This window comes from Talpa europaea (genome assembly GCF_964194135.1).
Source record: "Talpa europaea genome assembly, chromosome: 13".
Lineage (NCBI taxonomy): Eukaryota > Metazoa > Chordata > Mammalia > Eulipotyphla > Talpidae > Talpa > Talpa europaea.
Window position 1 is genome coordinate 85,971,851 of NC_140080.1, and position 27,662 is coordinate 85,999,512.

At 38.1% G+C, this 27,662-nt stretch overlaps 1 protein-coding gene across 7 annotated transcripts in view; it reads right to left on the reverse strand.

Moving 5' to 3' along the window:
• Positions 1-27,662, reverse strand: part of TCF4 (transcription factor 4) — a gene marked incomplete at both ends in the record, with an annotated part of 338,835 nt that overhangs the window by 220,318 nt on the left and 90,855 nt on the right. For all 7 annotated transcript variants that reach the window (XM_084252844.1, XM_084252847.1, XM_084252845.1 and 4 more), the window contains 2 exons: positions 2,062-2,158; positions 5,474-5,535. In XM_084252844.1, the coding sequence (XP_084108970.1) occupies positions 2,062-2,158; positions 5,474-5,535 (159 nt within the window). The remainder of the gene's footprint in view (positions 1-2,061; positions 2,159-5,473; positions 5,536-27,662) is intronic.

The following is a 27,662-nucleotide window of genomic DNA, read 5'->3' on the forward strand; positions in this document are numbered from 1 at the left end:
ACCATTTAGCCCAAGCACAATTCTTTTCTGTGCAAAAATCTGCTTGAGGTGGAAAATGTAGCAGTTTGTAAACAATAAAGAGCCATGTTTCAGACCAGACAGCTTATCTAACAGAGAAGTCCTTTCATAGGGAACAGTGGGTGGGAGCCTCCCGGACATAGTAGCATTTCCTACCACAATGCAAGAGACTGTCTTAGCCTCCATATTTAAGAGTTTAATGGGAAGGAGGGCAGACAGGATAAAAGAACACAGCTGACATGGACTTTCAGCTTAAACAACAACTAACTGAAAAGAGTCAGCTCTCTCCGCCCTAGCTGTAGACTCTGGGCCCACGTATATTTTAAATACTATTTGGATTGAAAAAACGAATTTGGTTGGTAAAGCAGTTACCCATGAGGACACATGAACAAGAACAATTATTTAGTATCTTTATATCATTTGGCATATTCTGTAATATTTATTTATCAAACTGTTCTTTAGGAAACTTTTCCATTCATGTAAAATAAACTTCTAAAAAATTAGTAGTGATTTACTTATTCTTTTTACTTTTTAGAGTTCATCAGAGGGTAGTTTTAAAATCTGAGGAATTTCTTTAATATTAGGTGCTACTGCTCAAGATTATTATTTTAAATTAATCTTTCATTGTATTTTATAAAGTTGGGTGAGGCTAGAGAAGCAATGGTGTTAGAATTTCAAATTACTGCTATTATTATTAAGCATATGAAGCTATTCTTTAGAATCTAAGTTGACAAAGATACCTAATCATCTGTAACTAACTGTATGTCCTGAAACTAGGAAACTGTTGTACCTCTTTATCAACAATTCACCAAAAAACTGGGATTTTTGTTTTAGCTATAGAGTTAAAACATAAATATGAAATTTAAAGCAAAAAAAAAAGCACAAAATATAAGAACTATGATCCAACACAGTCTCCTGGTTCTCAAAGTTGGGATAACACTTCAAGTCATAAACACAAGCTATTGCCCATTAAAAATAAATTGTTAAAATCCCTTTTTGATGAATTTGATAGTGATTTTTAAAAAATATGACTGAAATTCAAGAACTATGTACACCTTAAATAACAAGTATAGCTTTCAAGAATTAAAAATCAGAACATTCTTTAGGAGCATTTGCAATTATGGTTTCAGAATGATATAATTATTGCTGTGTGTTTTCCTTGAAGTATGGTCCAACAGCTTGTGCCAAGAAATTTAGCTTCTTTTACTGATGAATTTGCAATAGTATTTGGCCAAGTTGAGGGATTTACTAATATTGTTAAAAAATGCACATTTACTAGAACAAAGATAGTTTCTTCAATCAAACCCAAAGTCACCAGTCATGTCCTTTTAAGTCTTTATGAATTATCTTTTCCACTATTCAGGCAACTGTTGAATAGTCAAAGAAGTAAATTATGCTAAAGAGGGCAATATGAAGGGCATGCTGGAAACTCACAGACCATCCATCTCCAACTGCATGTCACTTGTGTTCAGTGACAAAGGATGGGGATTAACTGGACTCTTGGTACTAAAGTTGATAATCAATACACAACCAGAATTTACAATTCCACTTAAACACACTACTCTGATTAAAGGGGCTTCATAACTTCTTTGATAAAAATTCAAAACTAACACTGACTATATACATACACACATGTATGTATGAATGACTGTATTATAAGCATATATAATTGCCAACAGACAAGCCCACTGGTGTCTTTATTATAAATAATCACCACTTTAACTTCACCACACCTAACCTAGAAAATTATTGTCGCAATGCTTAAGTTGGGATAAAGTGCTTTATGTCTAAGAAGGACAAAATTCCCCTGTAGACTCAGGATCACTGAAATTATGTAATTCCACATGGCTGTAAAACATCATCCTTTATGTGTAATTACTAAGCATGGACTGTTGATAGTTTTCTGCAGTTTAAATTCACCACCGTGAACTGGCTAAAGACCCAAATTTCAAAACACAGAACACCTGTCTGGGTTTGTCTTTTCCCTTCCAAGGTAATATAAAAGCTTTCCCAAAATTGATATTAATTTAAAACGAGTCTTACTTTGTATTCTGGAATTGACAAAAGGTGGAGAAAGATTGTCATGTGACCCAAGGTCCCTGCTGGTCATGTGGTCATAGGGAGTCCCATCTCCATAGTTCTGTGAATAAAATAACAGCATATGTTTTACTTTTATATGAATAAATCAGCACATAAATATAGTCCTTCTATTCACACCTCTGACTGCAGTTTACCTTTCTACCCTAGAACCTGTATCTTCACAGGTATAAGTGGGTAAGAAAAAGCCCTAGAATCTGTAAAGTTCTGTTTTCCCTCTTCAGAGCTGTGAAATGTTGGGAATAATAATAGTGCACCAACTGCATCAAGTTGTTGACATGATTAAGTGAAATAATGCATGTAAAACAACTGACATATAAAGTCTACTGTAATTATTAAATTATTGACAAGACTTTTTTTTAAAAAAAGCAAAATTGTGTTAAGGGAAAATTATCTATAGCCTTCTGTTAGTTGCTCTTAGAAGATGAAGGTAGAATCATTTAAATAGTAATACTGGCTTTATAACACTGAAATTTCAATAATTTGTACTAGTTGTTACTATAGTTGTAAGAGAATTTGATCATTCCATAAATGATTAATACATAAGAATGTTAAAAATATTCCAATGTGACTATGAACATCAAAACTGTAGCATAAATTAGTATTTCTGGACTTGGGCAAAATAATGCACAAAAATCAGTATTAAAACATTAGATTTTGGGCCTGCCTGGTGGCGCAAGGGGTTGAGCACTGCACTATGAAGCAATCCGCAGCCTCAGTAGCATGAGTTCGATCCCCAGCCGGCCAGGGAGCTACCCATATGGCACAGCAGACCTCTCCTGTCTTGCCCACTGCTCCCCTCAGCAGTGTATTTCAGTCAGTCTGCCTGTTCTGTTCCTCATTCTGTCTCTGGGGAATGCTCTCACCCCCCACATATTTGGCCTGTACCCCAGCTCTTGTATGCATAAATAAGTCTTAAAAAACATTAAATTTTGGCAAAAATCTATACTATGAATTTCCATTGCTTGAACTGAAATTTAAAATTAAACCAATGTCTTTAAAAGAAAGTCCACCCACTTATTTTTAATGAAGGAATTTGAGAAAATAAAGGAATGATTTGAACGCTTCTAAATTAGATGGGTCAAATTTCAGTCTAAGAAGGTGCATAAAGTGACCAAAAAGGAAAAAAAAAGTGATTCTGCTCAGCTGGGTTGCACTGCCCATAAAGTCTAAGTCAAATTTACTCAGAGGTGTTAGTTGGCATGTTAACCAAAGGGCAGAATCTGTCCACACAAAAAAAGACGAATGCTGTATTAAACAATGAAATGCATGAACAATGAAATGCATGTTATCTCACCAGAGAATGTCTAGCACCCTTAGTGATTCAAACTTCCCCATTTTCAACCACCTTCTTCATTTATAAAAATTAATTTGAATGATACTATAACTTAATGCTGCCAATATGACAATGTATAACAAGATATTACCATTTTAAATACCTAGCCTTAGTAGGAATTTTATGCTCATTCTGTATCAGGCATTGCAAAAAATACTAATTATTTTTTTTTTTTTTTAATAGAGGCATGTTTTTTCTTTCTTTATTTGTTTGCTTGTTTGTTTTGTTTATACATGCACTGGGTACAGTCAGAAGCGCGGGAGGGTGAGAGAATTCACCAGAGCCAGAGTGGGGAGCAGAACAGGCAGAAGGACCGAAGTACACTGCTGAGGGGAGCAGCGGGCGGCAGGAGAGGTCTGCGCGCCATGTGGGACCCTCCTCCGGTGGCCGGGGAGCAGCCGGGGATTGAACCGGCACCGCAGAGGCCGCGGGCAGCTTCGCAACCCAGCGCTCTACCGCTGCGCCACCGGGGAGGCCCAAAAAATACTAATTATTTATTAAGAGCCTCTATCATAGAGAATAGTATACTAAAAATTTAATATACATTATGTAATTTAAAACTCTGCACAGTACTGCAAGATACTTGTTAATATCTTTTTAGGATAAGCAAGAAGAGACTTAGCAAGATTGTCCAGGTAAAATTAGTCACAATAATCTCTCATGCAAACTCCCTAGATTTAGAAAATATAAATTACAAAATTTTGATTCAAAACCAACATGCCCAAAAATAAAAAAGAGAGACAGGACATTTAATGAAAATCAGGATGATCCTAAATGGACCTTGTTTTCAGAAACATAATAAAAATATTTTGGATATTAAGTCAGAGTGAACTAAACAACAGAGAAAAGTACTGTCATCTCCTACACTTGATGTCAAGAGGAATGGATTTATTTCTGCAAGTGCAGACTGTAATACAAGGAGGAGGAACAATTTCCTCAGCCCATCCATATAATGCATTATAATGTCAAACTCAACAGCTGGTGCAAGTTCAACAAAGTTACTGGTGAGCTTCGGCATCTGAAAACTACAGTGAGGTGCACAAGCCATTAGAACAGGTGGAAATGGAGAGCCATGGCTTGCTGAAATGTCATTTTGACAGCATGATTATCTTTCTTGTCTCTTACGCCAGCCCCAAATTTATCCTAACACTTATAGTAAAAATGTTACCATCCCCATAGGAGGTTTCATCTACACAACTGGTGCCGGGAAGAGAAAGATGTCTGTTTTGCTATGTGTATTAGGTCTATTTTCACTTTGGGATATTATATTATAAAAGCTGACATGGACTTTAGAGGGTCTAGAAATGATTCCATTAAATACACAGATACATACACACATATGCATACATACATATTGTTAAGTTGAAAGGAGCATAAAAGATCCTCTGGTTCTACGACTTCATTTTATAAATTAAGAAAATGAGGACCAAAGGGGCAAAAATCATATGTTCAAGGAAATATACATACAAAAATACACAGAACCTAACAATTCCACTCCAGCTCCATTCCAAGGTCTCCCCATTACACCAAAACAACCTATCAAAGCATGGAGGAAAAAGAAAAGCAAAAACTTGAGACCAAAGAAATGAATGTACCCAACTGGTAACTAAAGGCTTCACTAGTGGAATAATACGCTTGTTTACAAAGTAAATTCAACTCACACTTGTTAAGTAGATTATACGGGCAGAAAAGAACCTCATATTATGTATCTTCAGAATTATAAAGTTGTCATTTTACTCCAATACATCACCTAGATAACTAGAAAAATTTGGCCAAATAATAAAGGATATTTCTTCCAGTTGGCAGAAATATAACAGGTATCCAATTCTGTAGCAGCAACCATTAAAACAATGGAAAAATATTTCCAAAGAGGAGCTGATCCTCATTAAACTTAGTATGTGTATATATCTGTCAGGTGTGTGTGTGTGTGTATGTGTGTGTATGAGAGAAACTCACATTCACTTTGAAAATTTACATATATGAGATGTCTGGTTGTAGGGAAAAAAGATTAGATGTACTTACCCTGGACGGGCTCGGATGTCCTCCATTCCCCCAGGACCCTGAGCTACTTCTGTCTTCTACATCTAGGGACAAGAGAAAAGTTCTTTAGGCTTTCTTGCAATAATTCTTTCTTTTTGTATGTGCACTTTTAAATTAATGTTTCAAATTAATCTCCTGTTGCCTTTAATTAAGAATCAGGCACAGGGCTACGATGATGATAGTGGCTTCTGACCCATCTACTTAAATTAACTCATTTAAATTCACAGCAGAAATGAACTGGACCCTCAGGAACCAGATGTATGAACATAAAAATTACTTCCATACTTCACAATGTTTCACAGGTTCAACTTTCATAACATGAAACTGCACCTAAAATTTTATTAAAATCTTTTGGACAAAATAAATTCTAACTACACTAACACAACCGTAATATTAAATAAGTTAAATTAAGGTAAATATTCATACTAACATCGGCAGCCTCCATACCAGAGTGTTCTTGGATACTTTCTGTTCTCTAATCAAGGTTTACCACACCAGAAAACAGACACGTGACAAAATACACCAGACCAAAAAGAAAAAAAAAAAAAATCCAGTAGTCTATTTCCATTAGTGCATTACAAGGATGTTAGGATTTTTTTAAAGAATTTTTTAAGCTAGCACTGTTTTAGTTTTCCATTTTTTTGATAGACATACTAGTTGGCCTACAGACCTTAATCTGGACATTGGGACGGGACAATGAAAACTACTAATGCAATGTTTTAGTTTGATAAATGATGAAGAGACTTACATGAAATATTAAAGAGTGGGCATTATAAATTCTGTGCCTACAAAACTCTAATGCCCACTGAATTACTAATTGCTCAATAAATTCTTCAAGTGGCAAAAACTCAAATGAAGAGCATAACACTTAAGTTATGATATTAATTGCTTAAAACACAAATGTGTTTTAAAGATCAGTCACTCTATATTTAGAATGGCTTTGAGATTTTTGATGAAAGGCCCTTCATAAGTAAAAAAAAAAGTTTCACTGTTCTATGATTTTAATCACGGTTGATAACAGACGGCCATCACAAACTTCCTCTGACAGAACTGGAGGAGGAGGTGTGAAACTTTGGTTCAGGAGACATAATACCATTTATTGTGTTTCCTAACATTTCAGTGATACCGTTTATTCTCCTAATGCACTACTGTCATTCCTTTTATTACTGCTATTTTATTATCAGCAGAAGTAATCATAGGATAATTAATTGATTTATTTTTGGTTGCAGTGGAGTACATGGTGTTTTAGAATATCTTTTAAGGAATGGAACAAACAGCAACAACAAAAAGCAACTATTACACTGAACTTGAATTCATTCTTTTTTTTAAACAAACATTATTTTGGTTCCTTTTGTTGGTGCTTTGGAAGATAATGCAACTGTAAACAGATGTCCCCTGTGGCCAGTTAAAATCAATGACTCTGGGCTTTAAGGGCTGTCAGGAAAGCTCTGAGGAGTACATCCAGTCTGGAGATAAAGTGCAACACTTTGCCCAAATCTGCTGTTTAACAACCCAACAGCCTGGCCTATGTGGTATATGCTGAACTGAAGTACAGGAAGAAGAGACTGACAACACTACTATTCTCACACAAATAAGATTTGTAGCCTACACGGTTCTCTTCATCCTTAACTGTGTCCAATATTTTCAGCAAAAAATAAAATGTATAAATAATAAAATTTCTTGACACTGCAAGTTGTCAGTAGTCTAGCATAACTTGATTTCTTTTTTTCCTAAAAGAGCCAGGTCAGATTAACGTGATATCACTGTCTTATATTTAGCCAAAGAGTAAAGAAAGAACTGGATTCTTCTATCTACTGTAAGATTTCATAGTTTAGACCCATTTTATCATTTGAATTTTCTTTTTTTTTTAAATTTATTTATTTTACTTATTTATACAAGCACTGGGTAGAGTCAGAAGCGCGGGAGGGTGAGAGAATTTACCAGAGCCAGAGCGGAGAGCAGAACAGGCAGACTGATGAAATACACTGCTGAGGGGAGCAGCGGGCGGCAGGAGAGGTCTGCGCGCCATATGGGACCCTCGCCGGGTGGCTGGGGATCGAACCGGCGCTGCAGAGGCTGTGGGCAGCTTCGCAACCCAGCGCTCAACTGCTGCGCCACTGGGGAGATCCCGTTTGAATTTTCCAAAGAGGATTTTCAGCATGAAAAGTAAGCCAAGACAAGGAGGAGAGGACACCATACAAATTAATGTCAGACTGGTGGTTCTCCATTGGAGGGCATTTCTGACTTCCAGTTGATATTTGGCAGTGTCTGGAGATTATTTGGCAGTCACAACTTGGGGCAGGGGTGCGTGAGATACTGGCATCAAGTGGGTAGAGACCAGGGATGCATTTAACCATACTACAAATGTTAGAATTACCCCACACAACAAAAAAATAGTTCCCAAAGGTCAAATTGTGCCAAGATTGTTGAACTCTATACTAAAGGGAAATCTGTATTAAAGAGAAAGAGGGAAGAATCAAGTTGGAGAAAAGCTGTACAGGAATTTGATTTAAAATTTTGTATGAACTCTTATAATATGCGGTGTCTTCTGCTTTTTAACCCAGAGTGCTTCAAGAGACCTTCACATATATCTTCTGTCCACAGAAGAAAGGGAAAATGATGGTCACCCAAGCAGCCTGCTAATTAGCAGGCAGATAAAACACATCAAAACTTGAGTATTCCCAACTGGGCAATTTCAAAAGCGAGCAATCCACTAATTAAAAATGCTGGAAGTCTATTTTTTTTTTTTTTCAAAATAGGTTAAATACTGGCTGGGTTTCTTCACAAATAGATTCCCAACCAATCAGACCTGACTGCTCTTTTCCTATCCTCTCCCATTTCCATCTTTCTGATTTCCTGACCTCATGCTGCTGTACCTTCCCTTCTGCTTCCTCCCTTTTATTGCTCTCTTTATAACAGGCTTTTCCTTCCCTTAGCCTCCTGCTAGATCTAGAAGATAAGGACAAATCTCTGCTCTCCAAATCTAATAGGATAATTGTATGATTTCTGATTATATTTTATGTTTGAAAAAAAAAATCTATATAACTGGGGCTCATTTATCCATAGCAAGAAGACAAAGGCTTTGCATGGATATTTGTAACTCGTAATAATAATAACGTAAACATGTTACTCTAAGTCGTTTGTTTCATCTTCCCTCCCACTGAGCTTCATCATACCTGCCAGTTAGTTAGCAAGCATTTCCACAACAACTATTCCAGTGCATCTAAAAGTGCACTGGAGGACCTATGTTTGAATCCCCTAGTATGCTTATTTCAAAATCAGCATCTCAGATTTTATTACAGACCTATTCCATCTGGAACACTGAAGGCGGGGCCAAGAAAACCGTTCTTTATACAAGGTCCCGGGGTCATTTTCATTTACACAGGAGTTTAAGATCCACTGCCTCCTCTATTGGGAACAGACAAATGCATGCCTCACACTACCAAGATTCGCCTATCTCACTCCTTATCTTAAAATCCCTATCTGGGTTGCTGCTTTCAGCAACATACAACACACACTCCCATCACATCTGCAACCCAGCAGTTCTTGCCCAGACTCACTTTTTATGTAAACCCTGTATATGACCTGTGCTTGGTTATTCCGGATTCCATGCTCCCATACCTAGACAATGCACACACTTTTATATCTGCATGTTTTTTTTTTCGTATCTGCTATTTCTTGCACCTAAATTGATCCTCATTCCTAAATGAAAAACAGTAGCTAACATTTAATGAGCTTCAATATATGCCAGATGCTACACTAAGCATTTAAATATACTAACAGTATACCCATTTTATATATAATAAAACTGAGGCTTAGATGATAGGAAAGAAAACTCTCCCAAGGAGTCAGTAAATAGCACAGCTGAGACACAAGTGTAGATGCTGTTAGATGCTGAAGTCAGGGAAAGCTTTTCTCCACCACATATGCCTCCCTGGTGAGAATTCCAGCGATCTCAGTTCAAATGTTACCACCAGTCACTTCTCTCCAGGCAGAATAAATATTTATTGAGAGTTTATACCCATTTTTTTGTCTACAAGGGATTACATAATTATATACAACACTATATATAATATATATGTTGAATATGGACACATGCACGTGCACACACACATATGTGTATGTGCATGTGTAATGAATAGTAGAGGAAATCAAGAGACTGGGAAATAAAAGTAGGGGCACAATGAAGCCAGAGATATGATGAGCTTATCAAAATATACACTGTGATGAGCTGGATAATTTCAAAATTCTAGAAGCTGCTGAGTTGGCGAAGCAAAGAGTCAAACAAAATTCACAATACGTATGACATAAAAACACACAAATTGTTCAGGAGAAACATAACTAATTTGGGTACTAAATCCAGGCAGAAACTAACTGTGACCTCTTCTCTATCCAACAGAGAGCACAGAATGAAAAAGAGCAGGCAGTGTTCTCCACAGTATCAACAACAAGTACAATGAAGTTTGATAATCATGTAATTTATTATACAAATAACCATGTGGGCATACATGCAGCTATAGAGCTACATATTTACATCACACCAAACTGTGAAGTATGTTCCTTCTAGAACAGAAAGATGTTTTCTCATGTAAGTACTTCTCAAAAGCCAGTATGGTAGAGTACAGCAAGTAGTTCTTTATTGAAATAAAACACAAAATAAAGATAAGACACAATATCTTGGGGTGAGAAGTGTTTACAGCTAGACAGTAAGCCAAAACAACATACAGGAGATGTGTGAAATCACTAAGGCAATAGAGTAATAAACAAAAAACCACCTGGAATGGAAACTATCTGAATAGTTTAGCTCTTGCCTCTATGTTGTCGTCCTAGCCGAGATGGGGAGATAGAAGAAAGACAATAATAACCTGGGCAGCGGGGGGAACAAAATAATCTCTCAGTGGATGACTGAAGTGATTCTTCCAAAAAACTGATATGTGCTCAATTGTTCAAGACTTTTCTAATTCATTTTTACCCTAAATGAGAACTGACGTAATAACTTTCATAGGCTTAAGAGTTGCTGAAAATGTACGAATTTTGTTTTATTTATTTGAGTAGTTCTACATAAGTCCCTTCTAAAATGTTTTGCTTTTGGCAACAAAACATCAAAATGAGGTTTGGGCTGAACTAGGACCAAACACACCATTTAGAGAAAAGATATACAGACACATTTTTAATTTCTATGATTTCCCATCCACATTCATTAAACTTATTGATTACTCAAATCTCCACTTTGCATATGTGGACAGTAAGAAGGAAACTATCAGATAGACTGGGAGTTGGGATGGAGACCTGGATATTAGCAGCTACTCTGTTATTTATCGGTTCTACGGTCTGAGCCAATCACTGGCCTCCAAGCCCATTTTTGTCAACTATAAAGTAAGGGGGTTTGAGGGTTTGACTTTCACTCTTCTGAATAAGGTAGGCTAGTATATTTTAACAAGTCTCCCACCCCCTCAAAAAAAAAACCTAAAAATGATGGATAAAAACTTTTAAATCTTTTTTAAAATACAAATGAGCTAACAAAATAGTAAGGAACTCTTAAGCCAAAATCAAAGTGAAAGCTGGAACGCAGGAAGGAGAAAAAGACATATTTGTCCTGAGGACAGCCTAGAAAATTTAATAGCCTCTTGGGTCAAGGAGAATATGAGTGAATACCCAGAATCCACCCAAAGTAGGTATCTAATAGGAGATAAGAGGATAACAGTATTTTCAACTTTAAGGAGTGAATATTAAATAATTCGAAAATAATCAGAAACTTAGGAGAAAATTATCTAACCCATAGTAAATAATCAGTAACTGGTACTCTCCAAAATCTGAAACGACCAAACCACACAACTATGTAAGATGGTGATTTATTTCAGGAAATTTTAAGTGTCACATTTTTATGACTTCTAGTTGTGTTGAAAGACCAGAGACTTTCAAATAATCTCCTGGATTTTGGAAACTGCCAATATGCTTAGAGCACACCAATCCCATCTTTTTCAAGAACCTCTACAGCACAATCATTGAGAATTCAGCAAATATTAGATTTCTTTAGTGACTTCATTTGCCTTTAAAACATCCTGTTCGTATCTCACTATTTCAATATGTTTCTTTGAGTGCTGCATGAACGACACACTGACCAAAGGCCCAAGCTGAGAACATGGAATAAATATTTTGTAGGTTGAAACTTGATTTGAAATGAACAAGTTTGAATGTTACCCAACTCTGTTATTTTGGGCTAGAGTTGTGTGTGCGTCCTTCCATTTTAGAGCCCAAAATATGCCAAACGTGCAGGGTCTTAGTGTTTCATGAAGTTGGAAGAACCACCAAAGGGTTTTTTGCATTGCTCTAAGGGTGTACTAGTTCCTACTCTTGCAGAAATACATTGATTTCTTGATGAAAGCTTCTACACAGAATGCACTGAGAGACTGAAACTAAGTTCTTCCTGGAAAGGTAATCATTCTGAAACATGTTGAAGTCTACACTGTCTCAAACGATTCTCTCTGCAACAACAGACACTATTAAATATCCTCCACACCATCATGGAAACTCACAGACTGCGTACATCTGTGGCTCCTACTAATTTCCTAGTCCAGGAAGAACCCTTGGCTGAGCCCGCCACACAAACTGAGATGGCATATGCTCTCCGTCAGTGCCAGATGAATTTAGAGTTCAAAATATTTCATCAGCAAAGAGCGTGTTAAGGATGTGCACATTTTCATTAGCACCCAGTATAATAAGAGCTCTACGTAGAGAAATCTAAAGTCCAATTTGAGTCCTGGTACACAGGAAGGAAGAGTTGAGCTTCAAATATTGATAGACTATGTCCACACAACCATAATCGCTTCTTTCTGGTTTGATAAGAAACAAGACATGCTTTGTAATGACTGGTCTAAGAACTAAGGAGAAACTTTCAGCACTTCCCAAATCTGACTGAGTAAAAGATGAGGGGTAAGGTCATGCTTCTTACACATGCTCTAAAATACATCACCTGTAAAGAACAGAGCCCTGGGCTTTCTATTTTCAGATAATTGCTGTCAATGCTTACTTTCTCAGGGCTAATGAATTTCCCTATCAAATAAATCTGAAAACCCAAAGGTCAAGATGGCCTTACAGTTCATACATGTAAATATATAAATTGTTGTAAAAAAAAAAAAGATAAAATGTGGCTCTGTTGTGGGAAACACAGAGTAGGAAAATTGGTTCAGAGGTGAATTATTACACAATTTTAGCTGTTATTAACCTCCAATTCAAACTTACTTGAGCATATACTTTAAAATACTGTTTAAAAATATTATTTTCCCTAAGTTCAAAATAAACAAAATTTAAAAAATCAACACTAAAATATCTGCTGTTTAAAAAATGGAGTTACATTTTGTGGTGCTATAAAACAGGAAAAGCATTCTTATATAATATGAGTTTCAGATAATATGAAAGTAACAAACTAAAATGCATATGCTACATATGCAAATGTGTGTATATGGTGTTCCTTATTCTGAAACTCTGAAGTCTGGTGAGTAAACAGTTAGGTTATGAAAAGCGTATAAAAGTAACCTTTAAGTTTTTATATCAATTTATATAATTTGGAAGTATCAATGATAATCTAACTTGAATAATATTTTGACTTAGTAGAATGTGAAACATGGAGAGATGGGTTGTTTAGTAACTTTCCATTTCAAATGCTTGAAATTAACCAGTTTGGGTCTCTCTGTTAAAGAGTGAAGTCCTTTCAAAATCTCATCCTTCAAAGCAATTTCTCACCTTCCCCCCCAAAAAAAGGGGGCCATAAATAATTGAGGCAAGAATATAAATGTTAAATATATATGCATCCTTTCACTTCCTGAAATCAGTATTACTAACATTCTTGGTAAGTAGGCATACTTCAAATCAGGTTAGTATTAACAAAATTTAAGTAATCTGCCATATCTGAAGACTTTGAAAATAAAACTAACATATATTCTAATTTCAATACTGCATAAATAAGCTTCAAAATCTCTAAATTAAAAGTGAATATAATTTTGGAAAGCTTTTAACTAGATGTTTGGTACATTTTAAAGAATTATTTACAAATATGCATCACAAAGTTTGAGAAACAAAAGGTAGATATTTTAGAAAAGAAAAAATTAAGTAACAGTATATTTTAAAATGTGCTTCATTTCATAATAAAGAAGTATAACTGATAGTATGTGCATGCAATTATACATGTATTTTTCAAACCATACATGCAATTTTTATTGCAAAATCGGTAACACAGTAATGATTTAAGAGATAGGCATTGATATTTAAAATGCCTGCTTGATAAATAATTTATTAAATTCATTCCAATGGAGGGATACAAAGAGTCAAGATAAAACATGTAACAGTTTTATCTTTTCTTCTTTTTTCTCCTAATACCTCTTTTCTCCCTGGGGTGCCATTTGTGAGGTTCTGGGAAAGGACTGCTGGCTTAATTGAAATATTTGTAGGCTGTAATTGCTCTGTATAACCCCAATGGTACACTTTTCCCACATGGCATCCGTTCCTCCTGATTTTTTTCTTTTTATTCTATTTCCTTTTACATTTTAATAAGTCTATTCTCCTGTTTCTTCTAGTCTTATTTCATGTTACCCCTGACTCCAGATGCTTGACTAGTATTGGTGAAGTCAGTTTTAAATATTCAAAAATCTTCCCTAAAATTCAGTTTTCTAGCACAGTCTTTCTGCTTAAAAAAAAATGACTCCCATAATCTGATTTTCATTTGATCCTTTCAACATCCCAACCCTCCACCTGTGTTTAACATTGCAGCCTCTGACCTGGCAATGACAAGCAATCAATCTTACATGTTATCTTCAGGGGTCATGTCTTAGTTTTAGGCCAATTTTCTTTGTATTTAGGCTCAAATGTGCAAACCACACTATATTACTCTGCAAAACATCAATGAGAGGGCTTAATTAAGTAACACTGACAGATAAATCCATTTCTTTCGCGGTAATCAAATCAAAGCAGGTTGACATAACACAGGAACTTAATACAGTTATTCCCTTGTAATTGGAAAAAGGCCCTTTACTTCTCATTAAAGCAATCTTCTGGGTATTGGCATAATAAGAAGGCTCAGAGCTTTAATACTGCCCTATAAAAGTCTCAAACTACAGACCCCTTAAGCAAACAAGCCAGATTATCTGATTCCTTGATCACAGCAGAACATGTAGTTCCTACTGTTTTAAACTACTAATTTTTTATCTCTGTGGCAATTAAAAAGAGGTAAATCAGTATCAAACACAGACAATGGAAATCTGTAAAAATGCATAAATTGTTTAGTTTTATAAATCTATCTCTACATGAATTTGAAGGGAAGAGGTCTATTAAAAATGAATTTGAAATACTTCACAAATATGAAATTGTAATAGCTGGGATCAGGGGGAAAAATCTCTTTATTTTACTAAATGGGCTCAATAGGATGCAGTATGCCTAACTTTATAGTCAGATATTCAGCCACAGAGTTTCAACTTTGTTAATCAGAAATGTGAGAAAAAAGAATTTGAATTTTAGTGGTATTTTAAGAATAGTGAGTTACTCAGTCAACTGCAGGCTACTCTCACCAGGTTAAAGCAAAATGCAACAGTGTTACATCATATTCATATCCCCAAACTAAACAAAAGCAATTTTGACCCTTTCAGTCCAATTTTTCTAAAGATTTATTTTTATTTATTTATGCATATAAGAACTAGGCTATAGGCCAGAAATATGGTGGGGGGAGGTTTGAGCGGATTTACCAGAGTGGGGAACAGAACACATGGATCTACTGAGACACTGCTGAGAGGGGCAGCGGGCAAAATAGGCAAGGTCTGCTGCACCATGTGGCCAGGGATCCCTGGCCAGGGATCGAACTTGTGCTGCACTGTCTGGTGAGAGCTTGACAATGCTGAGACTTAACCCCTGCACCACCACGGAGGCCCCCCTCTCATTCCAATTTTAAGAGTTTATGTGCTACTCTACTGGGTATTGGCATAATAATGATTATGCCATAATTATGACATCTCAAAATGATCCTAGCAACTCTTTTTGAAAGAATAACATATAATCTAGAGTTGTGATTCCCAACCAATGGTTGCCCATCAAAATTTCTTCCCCAGGGTCCTCAGGAAAAAAAACAAAAACAAAAACCTATATATACCCTAGTCCCAGTTGGAAACTAATCAGGAAAAGATCAAGGGCTGAAGTCAAGGGAAAATATATTTTAAAATTTTCCCACATTCTCCACATTTTGATTTTAAAGGTTTTTAATTACAATGCAGTTAGAACAATATCATTTGTTACATGGAACCACTTGTGAGACGGTTCCATCAATCTTTCCCTTAATCCCTTAGTACTTTTCATGTATTTCCAAATTCCGAAACTGGCATATTGATCAAAACCAGGAAATCCACTGTTGATAGAAAAGTTTCATATCCCTAGTCTACATTCCAATTTGGTACTTTTCACCATTTTGTAGAGAACTCATTTGAGGATCACCACTGCATTCAATCACAAAATCGCTTTCATTTATTTTATTTCATTAATTTCTATTTTTAATTCTATTGATTTACCATTGGTTTACAATATTATGTAAGTTTGCAGTGCATGGCTTCGCACTTCAACATGTGTGTAAACCTCGCTGCCCTCATCACCAAGGTAATAGTGCCATCTACATTCTCAAGTTTTCTCCTCCATCCATTCTCCCTCCCTCTCTCCCCTGAACCCCTACTTTGGTAACCACCATTTTTCCTCACAGTCTAAGTGTTATTTTTGTGTTTTGTACTTCATTTGTTTTGTTTATATTTCACACATGAGTGAGACCATTTCTAGTTTATTTTATTTAGCATAATTTCCTCATGCTCCATCCATGATGTCACAAAAGGGCAAGACGTCACGTATTTTAATAGTTGAGTTGTGTTCCCGAAGCACATATCCCATAACTTCTTTAACCAGTCAGCCATGGATGGGCATTTAGGTTTTTTCCATCTCTTGGCTATTATGAATAATGCTGCTATTTTTCATTTATTTTAATCACAAACAGTTGCTCAGTATTTCTTTTCTTTTTGTGATATTTGCATTTTGGAGGAATGTAGGTCCGTTATTTTGTCAAAAGTTTCACAATTAAGGCCTATGTGATGTTTCTAAGTGATTGTACTCAGATTTAATACTACTCGAGTGGCCTTGTTTCTCTCCCAGGATATTACCTGCAGAGCCTCATGGAGGCATGGTGAGCTATTCTTCATTTGTTACGTTAATTTCATCACCTGGTTAAGGTATTGTGGGACTTTTCTGTATCATCTCAATTTTTCCCTGTGAAACTAATCAGCTATTTTAGGGAGAGAGTCTTCAAGACCATCAAAACTAACTTTTAAGGAGACTCCCTGGTGGCACAGCGGATTGAGCGCAGCTCTGTGGAGCTGTCCACTGCCTCTGCAGAGCAGGTTCAATTCCCGGCTGGCCAGGGATACCAACATGGTGCGGCAGACCTCTTCTGTCTCGCCCGCTGCCCCCTCGGCAATGTTCTCGGTCTATCTGCCTGTTCTGCTCTGGTGAATTCTCCCACCCTCCCGCGCCTCTGGTCTGTACCCCAGTTCTTGTATAAATAAATAAATCTTAAAAAACTCAAAAAAACTAACTTTTAATTATGTGCTTATGGGGTGGGGGGAATGCATGCAAGTTAAAAAAAAATGAATATTTGCTCACATACCACTCCCTTCACAATCATATCAGCAAAAACCCGTCATGGTTCCAGGCTGCCTTATGGACCATTTGGTCTGCAATGGGCCACAAACCACACATACGTAGGACAATAAATGCAATATTAGACTGAAACTTAAACTGTTAAGAAATATTACTCAATGGTGTATTTATGCTGTAGTGACATTTCAAGGAACAAGTGGAAGCCTTATGACCCAGGGTTGGGATGGGGAAGACAGGCACAGTCTAAATGAAGACATGTTACACTATTAACTTTGAAGGAATTCAGCCAAGATAAAGACAAGAATGAGCAACCCACTTGTGATTCAATGCAATGAATAAAGTCAAGTTAAATAATCCATCCTGGAGTTGATGCTATCCTAAATGGCTGTTTGTTGCCTCTTTTCACCACATTCTAGAAAGCCACAGTGTAAAAAAAGGAGATCTGCTACAGCAGCAGCACTTCCCGATTAAAATCAAATGGACAGACAAATACATTTAGGACAGACAGAGAAAAAAATTTGCGTGATTTTCATAGGCTGGCAAAAGAAAAAAAAAAGTAGGAAACAGATCTAATGTTTTAAAAGTGGGAAGTAAACTGAAAGCTTAAAACGAAAGCATTCCCACATTTAGAGATCAGGGATGCAAAAGAATAGGCCACACTCACAAAGTGATGAGTGAAGCCAGAGCACAGAAATGACTGTGAGTGGAACCTGCCCTTTGACAGACCACAGCCTATTAATGCACTGAGTGAGTTAACTCACTGAAATCAAGGTGGAAATGCCCCCATCAACCTTTGAATGAAGCCCATGTTACTTTCATAAACTGAACAGCGCTAGTGCAGTTTAACTCTGACTTACAAATGCTTAGAATATTTTCCTCACAATTCCATTTCAGCCAAATGCCTGGCAGACATTGGCAAAAAAAAGTGTGCGCGTGTGTGTGTGTAAAATCAACATACACACAATTATGATACACACTCTTTAATTTACTGGGTTTTTTTTTTATATTAATGAGTGTGCTTAAAACAATCCCCAGATAGTGCAACTTACTCAACTCATGTCCCCATGCTCGTGATCAGGGAGGTCAGAGAAATCTCCTTGGCTTCAGGGTTTTATCTTGCAATTAGGTAACCTCACATTTGTAATATGCTTTCTACCATATACACCTCATTTTAAATGATTAATCTAGAATCACTGAAAGTAAGAAATTAGGATCAAAATACGCTGCACACTTAAGTATGAACAAACTGACACCATTTTGCAGGAGCATGAAAACAAAAATGAAATGAAATAGAAATTGGCAGCCATGGTATGTAAAAAGGACATTTTTCAGGTAGAAACTGAAATGCATTAGGACACTTCCCCTGGTATTTCTTAAATTTAATCACATCAAATTCATGGGGATGAGCAATGTTTTCATTTAGTCTCTCTCCTACTTGGGTGCATTCTGCCTCTTGCCCACCTGACAGCGAGTGGAGCACTGTTTAGAAAGAGCTGGGCTGTGTGACGTACCGGTCTTACAAATTCACTGAGTGGCACAGCCTAAAGCTGTAAATCTTCCTCAGGAATGGAAGAAATGTCCTTAGTTTGAAAGGAGAAAGCAGCAGCGAAGACCTGAAGAATGACAATAACCAGGCATCTTGAGAGAAAACAAGAGGCAGGGAAGAGGTCCTGGGGCAGCCAGAGCTGTCAGTAGAGAATGATGATTTATCTGATGAGATTAGCAGAAAGTTTGATTAGCAAAGATGCCTTCTTAAAACAGCAAAGACTGCGATGTTACTTTAAAATTCTGTTGTAGGAAAAAAACGGTGCCTGCCAAGTGTGGTCTGTAACAGCACAGGCTAGCCGTGAGTGATACAGTGGGAAAATAGCCACTAAGCCAGATTTTATTTGATTTGTACTGATGATTTTTATTAGAATACATGGATCATTGCTTCAACCTTTCCATGTAAAACCAAATCAAATTCAAAAACTCACACATCAGTCACCTAACCTTATGTCATTCCTTCTGCTTTACTAAAGTTGAGCCACATTTTAGCTGATCTGTCCTCGATAAATTGTTCAGCTACTCAAAACTGTTGGTCCAAATTCTAGGAGGCAAGTGGCACACAAAAGAAACTGCTACAAATAAGTTACAAATAAGAAAGCCAAAGAATACTGCAAGCCTCATAAACACAGAATGAAATCAAAGCAATGTATAGTCAAGGAAAAACAAGATAACATGAATTCTCTTCATTGCATCCACTGTGTTGTAATTTATTTTTTTGAAGGCCCACCCACCCCCTCAGCTTCTTTCTCCCTCTTTCTTTAATTCAAGGCTCTGTACAGGACACCGCAAAGCAGTTGCTCTGAAACCAGACAAAAGCCCGCAATGACATGGCATAAGGTGATGTAAACGGTTTTACAAATTAAACATATCACGACCCTTAAAGACAAAACTAAAAATATTAAATCTGATATTTACAGAAATCCTCTACTTATTTATAAAAGTTGCTTCAGTAAAAGGGGTGGAGTTGAATTACATACAACACAGCAATAGGTTTCCAAAGAAAAAGAGCGTCTATTCTACTTCCCACCATTTACCTTTTCCGTTTTGTGTCATTAGTATTTTTTCTCTCATCCTCAGCACCACTGCAGGTGTCAGTTGAAACCTATGTACAACAATTATTTTTTGGATGTCCACTTCTAGTTAACAGTCAGTTCCCGCTTCATGATTTTCTTTCATGTCCCAAACAATTCCAGAAATGTACATAATTCTCTTCTCTTCCGAGAAAGTAAATAGCTTTCCTAGCGAAAGGCCATAATGGGCCTCAAACCCAGCATCTCCAAGAGGCTGAATGAGTACATGGTAGAGTCTGGTTACAGACTCAACGCCTCTGAAATCTAGTGGTCACCAAGCTTGAAGGCCCCTAGTATAACCCTCTGTGGCTGAGAGGGGGGCTCTATTTCTACCAGTCCCCATTCCTGTCTCCTCCTGACCACAAAGTCTGTACTTCCCAACTTCCTTTGACTCTAGGTGCGATCATGTGACTAAGATTCAGCCAACAGAATGTGAGCAGAAGTGCTTGCCTTTTCCAGGACTGACCCCTAAATCCTCCCATGTAATTCTCCACATACGTTTTCCTCTTTGTTCCGTCCCATACAAAGAATCTAGTGAATCCTTGAGGGCTAGGGGATGACAGAGTTAAACCATGAAAGAATCCAGACCTAAGGGATGACAGGGAACAGCACTCACCCCTTAGTCTGTGACACCAGAGGAAAATACCCCTTTGCAGTGTTGAGTTTCTGAAGTTTGGGGGTTGTTTGTTCCAGCAATTAGCATACCCTGACTAATGCATCCTCCAAAACAGACTTCCGTGAATTCTGGCGCTATGATTCTATCTTCCAAGCAAAGCAAACATACGCAGTTAGAGCTGGCACTAGTCAGAATTGTGAAGCAAGGGAAACTGGTCTTTGAACTATCTTTCTCTCCCTTTCAGACTTGTTTTCCCCTCTTAGCATTTCCTCCCTCTGAGCACCAAATGTTCTCAGGCTGCTCAGTCTCGTCTGTCTCAAGAAAATAAATGTACTACGTTCATTAGCCGTTCTTTCTTTCAACCACTATCTTGCAGCCATAAGTGGTGAGCTGCTTGCTGTTTGTGTACCTTCAGAGAAATTCTTTAACATCTCAGAATCTATGTATATTTGTCTTTTAGATGTGAATGACCGCATCTACCCTCCAGTACTGCTCTGATTAGAGATAATTTAGGGAAAATATCATCATGGAATCTGAAACACAGCAGAAACTTAACGAAAAAGGATGGCTCCTATATTTACTGATTGCTATGATCATAACATGATCTTTAACACCAAAAAGAAGTAAAAAAAATCAATATAAAATAGGGCTCTTTTTTCTCTGAAGTATATAATCTGGACTGGAAGACAAATCATACATGAATAGATTACTAAAAGAATAATAAATGTTACAGAATTTTAGAGAAAGGAGAATTAGAGAGGCTAGAATCATCATTGGCCAGGGACTGGTGATTGAGGCCACAGAAATGAGGAGAGCAGGGTGTCTGTCCCAGGAGGCTGCTCCGCAGCGTGTGGGTACCGTCCCAACGCTGTGCGCAATGATGTCACCCTGGTGATGCAAAACCTGTGCTGGTGACAGCATTTACACCATAGAAATAGGCAAACATCACAAATCAGGCCTTTCCCCCCCTTTGAAGAGCAGGTTATTAAACATCACCATACCAACTGAAAACAATCATTCATTGAGAGAAATTTTTGCTCGAACTGCCTCATTTAACACTCACAATCACTACTGAGGCAGGCTGTATTATCCTCAAGTTAAGGATGAAAAATCAGGCCTCACATGTTAAATGATTGGTAAAGAATCCTGATGTCTATCCTGTGTTCCTACACTAAAAACCAGGCAGCTTACAAAATGAAGGGTATATTGGTTTCTTTTTCCTCAGCATACAAAATACATATTCCCATCAACACAGAAAGCTATTCCTTAAAAAAAACATCAATACAGACAATTCCTCTTCCCACACCTCCCCTTTTCTCATTTGACTGAGTCACTTATCTGACTTTCCTTAATAGAAATATACCTCATTTCTCACCCTACTTGTGCATACTGAGTTCAAATTTGTGTGCAAATGTCCTTTCAAGCATTACCTGTTACACTGTTTCAAGAAATAAACATGTACCTAAGGATTGGGGTAAGTAATGAGGGATCATTGAAAGAATGGTTTCCCATCCTCCTGCCCACACTGTAGTAATCTGTTCAATCATGTAAGCCTGGGTTTGGGAGTTGGCATCTTGGATTCAGATGATGTATTTGACACTTGTTCAGCAACGACTGCTATCCAGTTGGTGTTAGGCTTGGGCATGTGCCTGGGTCGTGAGAAAGGTCAGTAGACACCAACAGGTTTCAGGCTTAGTCTGACATTCCAGGAAGACATCTGTACCTCGGGTGACTTCAAGTGGGAAAGGGACTTGCCATCTTGGTTTATATCATCACTCCTTTTCTGTATGACTAAACACTTGGTCATCTTATAAGACCCAGAGCTTTGCAAGGACAGAAAAAAACAAATGTGCAAAGGACTAGAGGCTATGTCCTCTGCAGGGGATGGCAAGACATACAAGGGGCATGGACAGGAAAGTATTAAGGTTGCAGAGGTCTGGGGCTTCCCCTAGTGGACGCTGCCCACAGCCTCTGCAGCACTGGTTCAATCCCCGGCTGCCGGCGTGGGTCCCACATGCCGCAACAGACCTCTCCTGCCACGCCCGCTGCTCCCTTCAGCAGTGTATTTGGTCAGTCTGCCTGTTCTGTTCCCCGCTGTGGCTTCTGACTGTACCCAGTGCTTGTATAAATAAATAAATAAATCTTAAAAAAAAATAAAGTTGCAGTGGTAACCAATGAAGAAATGTGAGTCAAAAGCCTTACAGAAAGCACAACGCAGCTTAGTGACTATCCTACAGGCTTTGGGCAGGCACCAAAGTATAAAAGTAGGAAGTTCATATTTGTCTTTTGGAAATTGTAGCAATGGGGACAGTGGGTTATTAAGGTGAGGATTTGGAGAGACTAATTAGGAGGCAAGAAATTACTGTTGTAATAAAGATACCCGACAACAAAAGATTATACCGGGAAAGAGAACAGACGACTAAGTTGGAAAAGCAAAGCAAACAGAGTGGTTCAGAATTTTCCCAGGCTTTTGTCTGATGGATGTTGGTCTACAGAGGTATGGTGGCACAGAAGGAATCTATTTTGGACATTTTGTTTTTCAGCTGTCCACTGGTCACCAAAGTATAGCATTTAGCAAAAAAGCAGAGTATGTGGGTCAGGAGTTCATAGAGACATATTGATTAAGGTCATTTTAGTTGCAGCCTAATGGAAAGTCCCCATATATTGCACTGGCTGGTCCAGCAAGTGCTGCATGGAAGAAAGTTCAGAAACAAATCAGGTTTGGGGGTGGACCTGAAACCACTGTCCCCAACTTCATATTTGTCCCTCTTCAAGCTGTCAGGAGCCACCAAATACTGTCACCTCTATACAAAAATCTCTGGTAGCTCCCTACCACTTTTGGCATAAAACTTAAATTCCTTCACCTGGCATTCAAGGTGGCTTAGTGATCGGTGTTAACCTTTTTTGTGTGTGAGCCCCGAGCAGCACTGCTACCCCCTTTAGTATATGTACTATCAGGCTCCTGACATATTTGCACATCCTTCCACTCAGCCACCTCCATATCAGAACCCTAAAACTGGAAGCCGCTGTGGTCACAGGATTTCTGGATCTACTTGCTTCCTTATTTCTCTACTTACTTACTGTAGATAGCTCAGTTAACAAAAGGGCCAAATTCCTCCTGAACTTTGTCTTGATGGCATCCATCATGGAACCATTCCCCAGAGCCAGGGAGGACCACGCTCACTCTGCACAAACCCAGATGTCCAAAATTAAAAACCACAGTCAAGGGACTGAAACTACCCTGATGTGTACAGTCCACTTACAGCTGTCCTCTACACAAACTACAAGGATACCACATACTGGGAAGGAGTGGACTGTGTAGTAGTGACACAGCCATAACTGGAGACAGCCTCCGGCCTCAGTGAGGCAGCACATGGGGGCATCAGAGTGTGGCAAAGCCACGTCGCCATCTCTGCAGATGAACACGCAAATTCCATCAAATGTCACTCCCTCCTCTAAATACTTCCAACTTTTCCCACTGGTGTCAGGATAAGAGCCATAGTCTTAATTATGACATGAAGGTGATCTTGGTAATGCACCCACACACCCGGCTGTTCTTTCTCTGGTTCCCTGATCTCCAGCAACGCTCAAGCACACCGCTGGCCGAACTGCTGCAGAATTCGAACATGTGTTTCCTCTGATAGGACACTCTCAGACGGAGTCCCACCACGCCGCTTCCCTGCCTTGCCTGCTCCACTCCTCTATCAACTCTCAGCTGAATCATCACTTCCTCAGAGAGGCTTTCCTCGTCCTCCTAAATCAGGTGTCTTGTCTTTCTCCTCTGTTGTATTTGCCACAGATGGGATTTTACATTTTTATGATTCTCAAGTGATTCCTTTCTTTCCCCCTAAACAATGAGTTGCATGAAAACAGAGACTGTATCTGGTTTGCTTTCCATCCTACCCGCAAGTGCTGAGAAGGGCAGAGAGAGACAGGAAGGAAGTGCTCTGTATAATCTCAGTCAATTGGATGGCTGGGTTGTCAGCCCCCTAAATGGACTACACACACAGGCGTCTATCAAAAATGCCATCAGAATTCCTAAAATTACAACATGTTCTACAGTGCTCTTATGATTTGAGAAAGATATCCTAGTATGATGATAATTTATAATAACTCTCACCCTGTCTACTATTAACTAAAGAAATTCAACCACAATGGTATGCCATAAAGATTAGCTTAATGTGCTATAGAAAACACATCTTTCTCCAAAACTCAAGTCATAGTTTGTTTCACAAATATGCAAGTATGGATTAAGATTCTGTAAGAAATACATAGACTGATAAGATCAACACACTGGAACACTTGCCAGTCACATGATTAGATAGGAGTTAATGTACAAATCTCCAGCTCAGTGATTTCTATAGTAAAAACGCAGTGAAACAGTCAGACTTTGTGTATGTTTTATCCCTTGACAGAAATAATCTCTTATACGGTCATTGTAAAGGGAAGTATTTGCCTCTTTATGCTTACTTTGATATGCGCCCTAGTGATTTGATACATATTATATAATCATTGGCCTCAGGACAGAGGAGAAAACAACTGTTACCTCCACAGTGAAAGAGGCTGCTGCGATCTGGTGATAATAAGACAGAGTGGGTTAGGCCTTCTGTATCAGTGACTTAGCAGTTAGAGGCTCAACATTTCTTTTAAAACCTTTCCACAGAAACTTCCCCAGTGATTAATAAGGGCATCATTAATATTTAAAGTTCTGTTTCAAGTTTAACAATCAAAACACCACGGAATAACCATCAACACCCTACAGCAGTTTATTCCTTTCAACTTTTCCACTTAACGCTTTTACACACAATGTGTCATTTTCCCTTACTCTAAATGCATCAGAGAACTCAGGGGTGCTCCTGTGCTCTGGCAAGGCATGGGAAGAGCTGGGAGGGAAGTCATCATTCTCCTCCTAACCTCTTTCCAAACTGACTCACCATTTTCTTCTGCCATGAAAGAGAAGTGACATGTTCAGAAGCTGACACACCAAATTCAGATGAAGGATGGTCTCTGTAGAGAAAGTTATCTTTCATCTCGCCAATGAATGCTTCGGTGCCCCCAAATTCCTAATTATCACGACCTTTCCTTTGAGTTAAAGTATAGCCACAGGAAAACGCCACTATTTAATACTGACTCTGAGAAACATTTTTAACTCATTTACAGGTACTTTCCTCCCTATCATCACCTACACATAACATAGAGAACATTTTGACATTGAACATATCTTAAAAATGATGTACGTTAGGGCCTCCCTGGTGGTGCAGGGAGGTTATAGTCTTAGTGCTGTTAAGCTATTACCAGCCACTGAGGCATGAGTATGATCTCTGAGCAGGGAGCTAACCCCCCATGGCGCAGCAGACCTCTCCTGTCTTGCCCTCTGCTCCCCACAGCAGTGTATTTCAGTAGCTCTCTCTGCTCTGCTCTCCACTCTGTTGTGGTGAATCCTCTCACCCCCTCTGGTCTACACCCCAGTTATTATATGTATAAGTGAAAATAAATCTTTTTTTTAAAAAAAGATGTAAGTTAAGAAGATGAAGGTATTACTTTGGTAGATATACCTGAAATTTTTCAAAATATAGACTAACATAAGCAAGTCAATTAACAGCTAATCCACCAATGAGGAACAGTGTTATTGTAAATAACAGGCAGTTTGGGCAAACCCTAAACATCAGGGGAAGCTGCCAAAAGCTCACCTTTCTCTGAATTGTGCATGACGATAGGTTCTAGATATAAACTGAGGGGGAATAGTGGAAATTAGTGCCATGTGGACAGAAACTATCATTAAAAACTTATGTACAGAGAGCGTCCCCATGTATTGTGATATAAAAAATAACAGATTTAGCTGAGTTGTAAAAATATGGGTATCACTTCTACTTAAAACATTAGTTTATCAAAAGATGCAATGACACTATTACTTCTATCTGGTATCCTCTCGCCTCTCCTTTCTTCATAATAGACCTCTGGGAAGTTTACCGCTGTCCTTCATGCGTTGGTTTGCACACAACCTCTCCTCCTCCAAGAGCATCAGGAAATGCTGACTTAATCACTGATTCCAGGAGACTCAGTTACTGTTGGAATCCAAGGCCTTGTCTTCCTCTGGCCAGGAACACGTAGATGCAAAGGGACCCTGAGACACAGAGGCCTGTCTGCCCTTGGGTTTTTAGGAAAGGTCTCCCTACTCCAAGGAAAGATGCATCTGAGATGATTTTTTAACTTCTCTGAACGTATTTCTACTGGACCTGCTGCACAGAACTGCAGCAGGAAACCCCTAACCATTCCTAGGATGAAGTCAGCACACAGAGGAGAGAAAATGCCAAGATATTTCAGGGCAGGCTGCACTAAACAATACATGTCCTTATGTTTAAACCAATCTCAGAGTTTTCTGTAATTGTTGATGCTGCAATGAAAATATCTTTAAAAAAATAGTAGATCCTTCTCTTTGCCAACCCAGAAACAGGCTTGTGAGCTCAATGCTTATTAAGGTTCTTCAACAATAAATACCAACTTTGGATAAACCTGCAAGTCACCTACTGGAAGGAGCTATCCTCTGTCCACTCACATTTGCTCAAGCTCACAGAAGCATCATTTTCAGGAAGTGTACAAGTTATATGCCTCATAATTTCCCATTTAATTCTTCTCTGAGAGGCACATGTATCGTCTCTCACCCCTCTTGTTCTCTCTGACCCTTTCACAGATATCAATCAGCCACTTAATGTGCACTTACATCAGGTAAAGTTAATGGCAACAAAGGTATAAAAGAATGCTTCCTCCTTGATTTACAGCAAGATGTGGTAAGGGATGGGGGTAAGACTGGCTCTCCAGATGCCAGAACCTCAGGGAAAAGGGAATCAAAGGGATATCCAGAAACTCCTGAAATTGTTGCGAAATTTACTCATACATTCAGCTATAGGCATTTTCTTTTTTCTGAATCATTAGGTTACCTTTGGTTTTTAAAGCAAACTCTGGCTCTAAGAACCTCAGCTCTAGGTAAGCTAGTGTTCTAACAAATGACACTGCCTGGAGGTGTGACACACTTGTCATTCCTGTAACAGAGGTGAGAGTGGAAAACATTTTTCCAGGTCTTCATAGTTCCTGCTCTAGGAAACTGTCTTGAAAGATGGATAACATGAAAGTGTTACAGTATCTCAGACTGAATGAAATGTGGACACTCCAGGGTTCTTAAGGACCATTTACATACTACTTTAATAGAAGGGAAAATATGTCCCATTACTTAAAAATATAGAATACAACCTATTTTATCTCT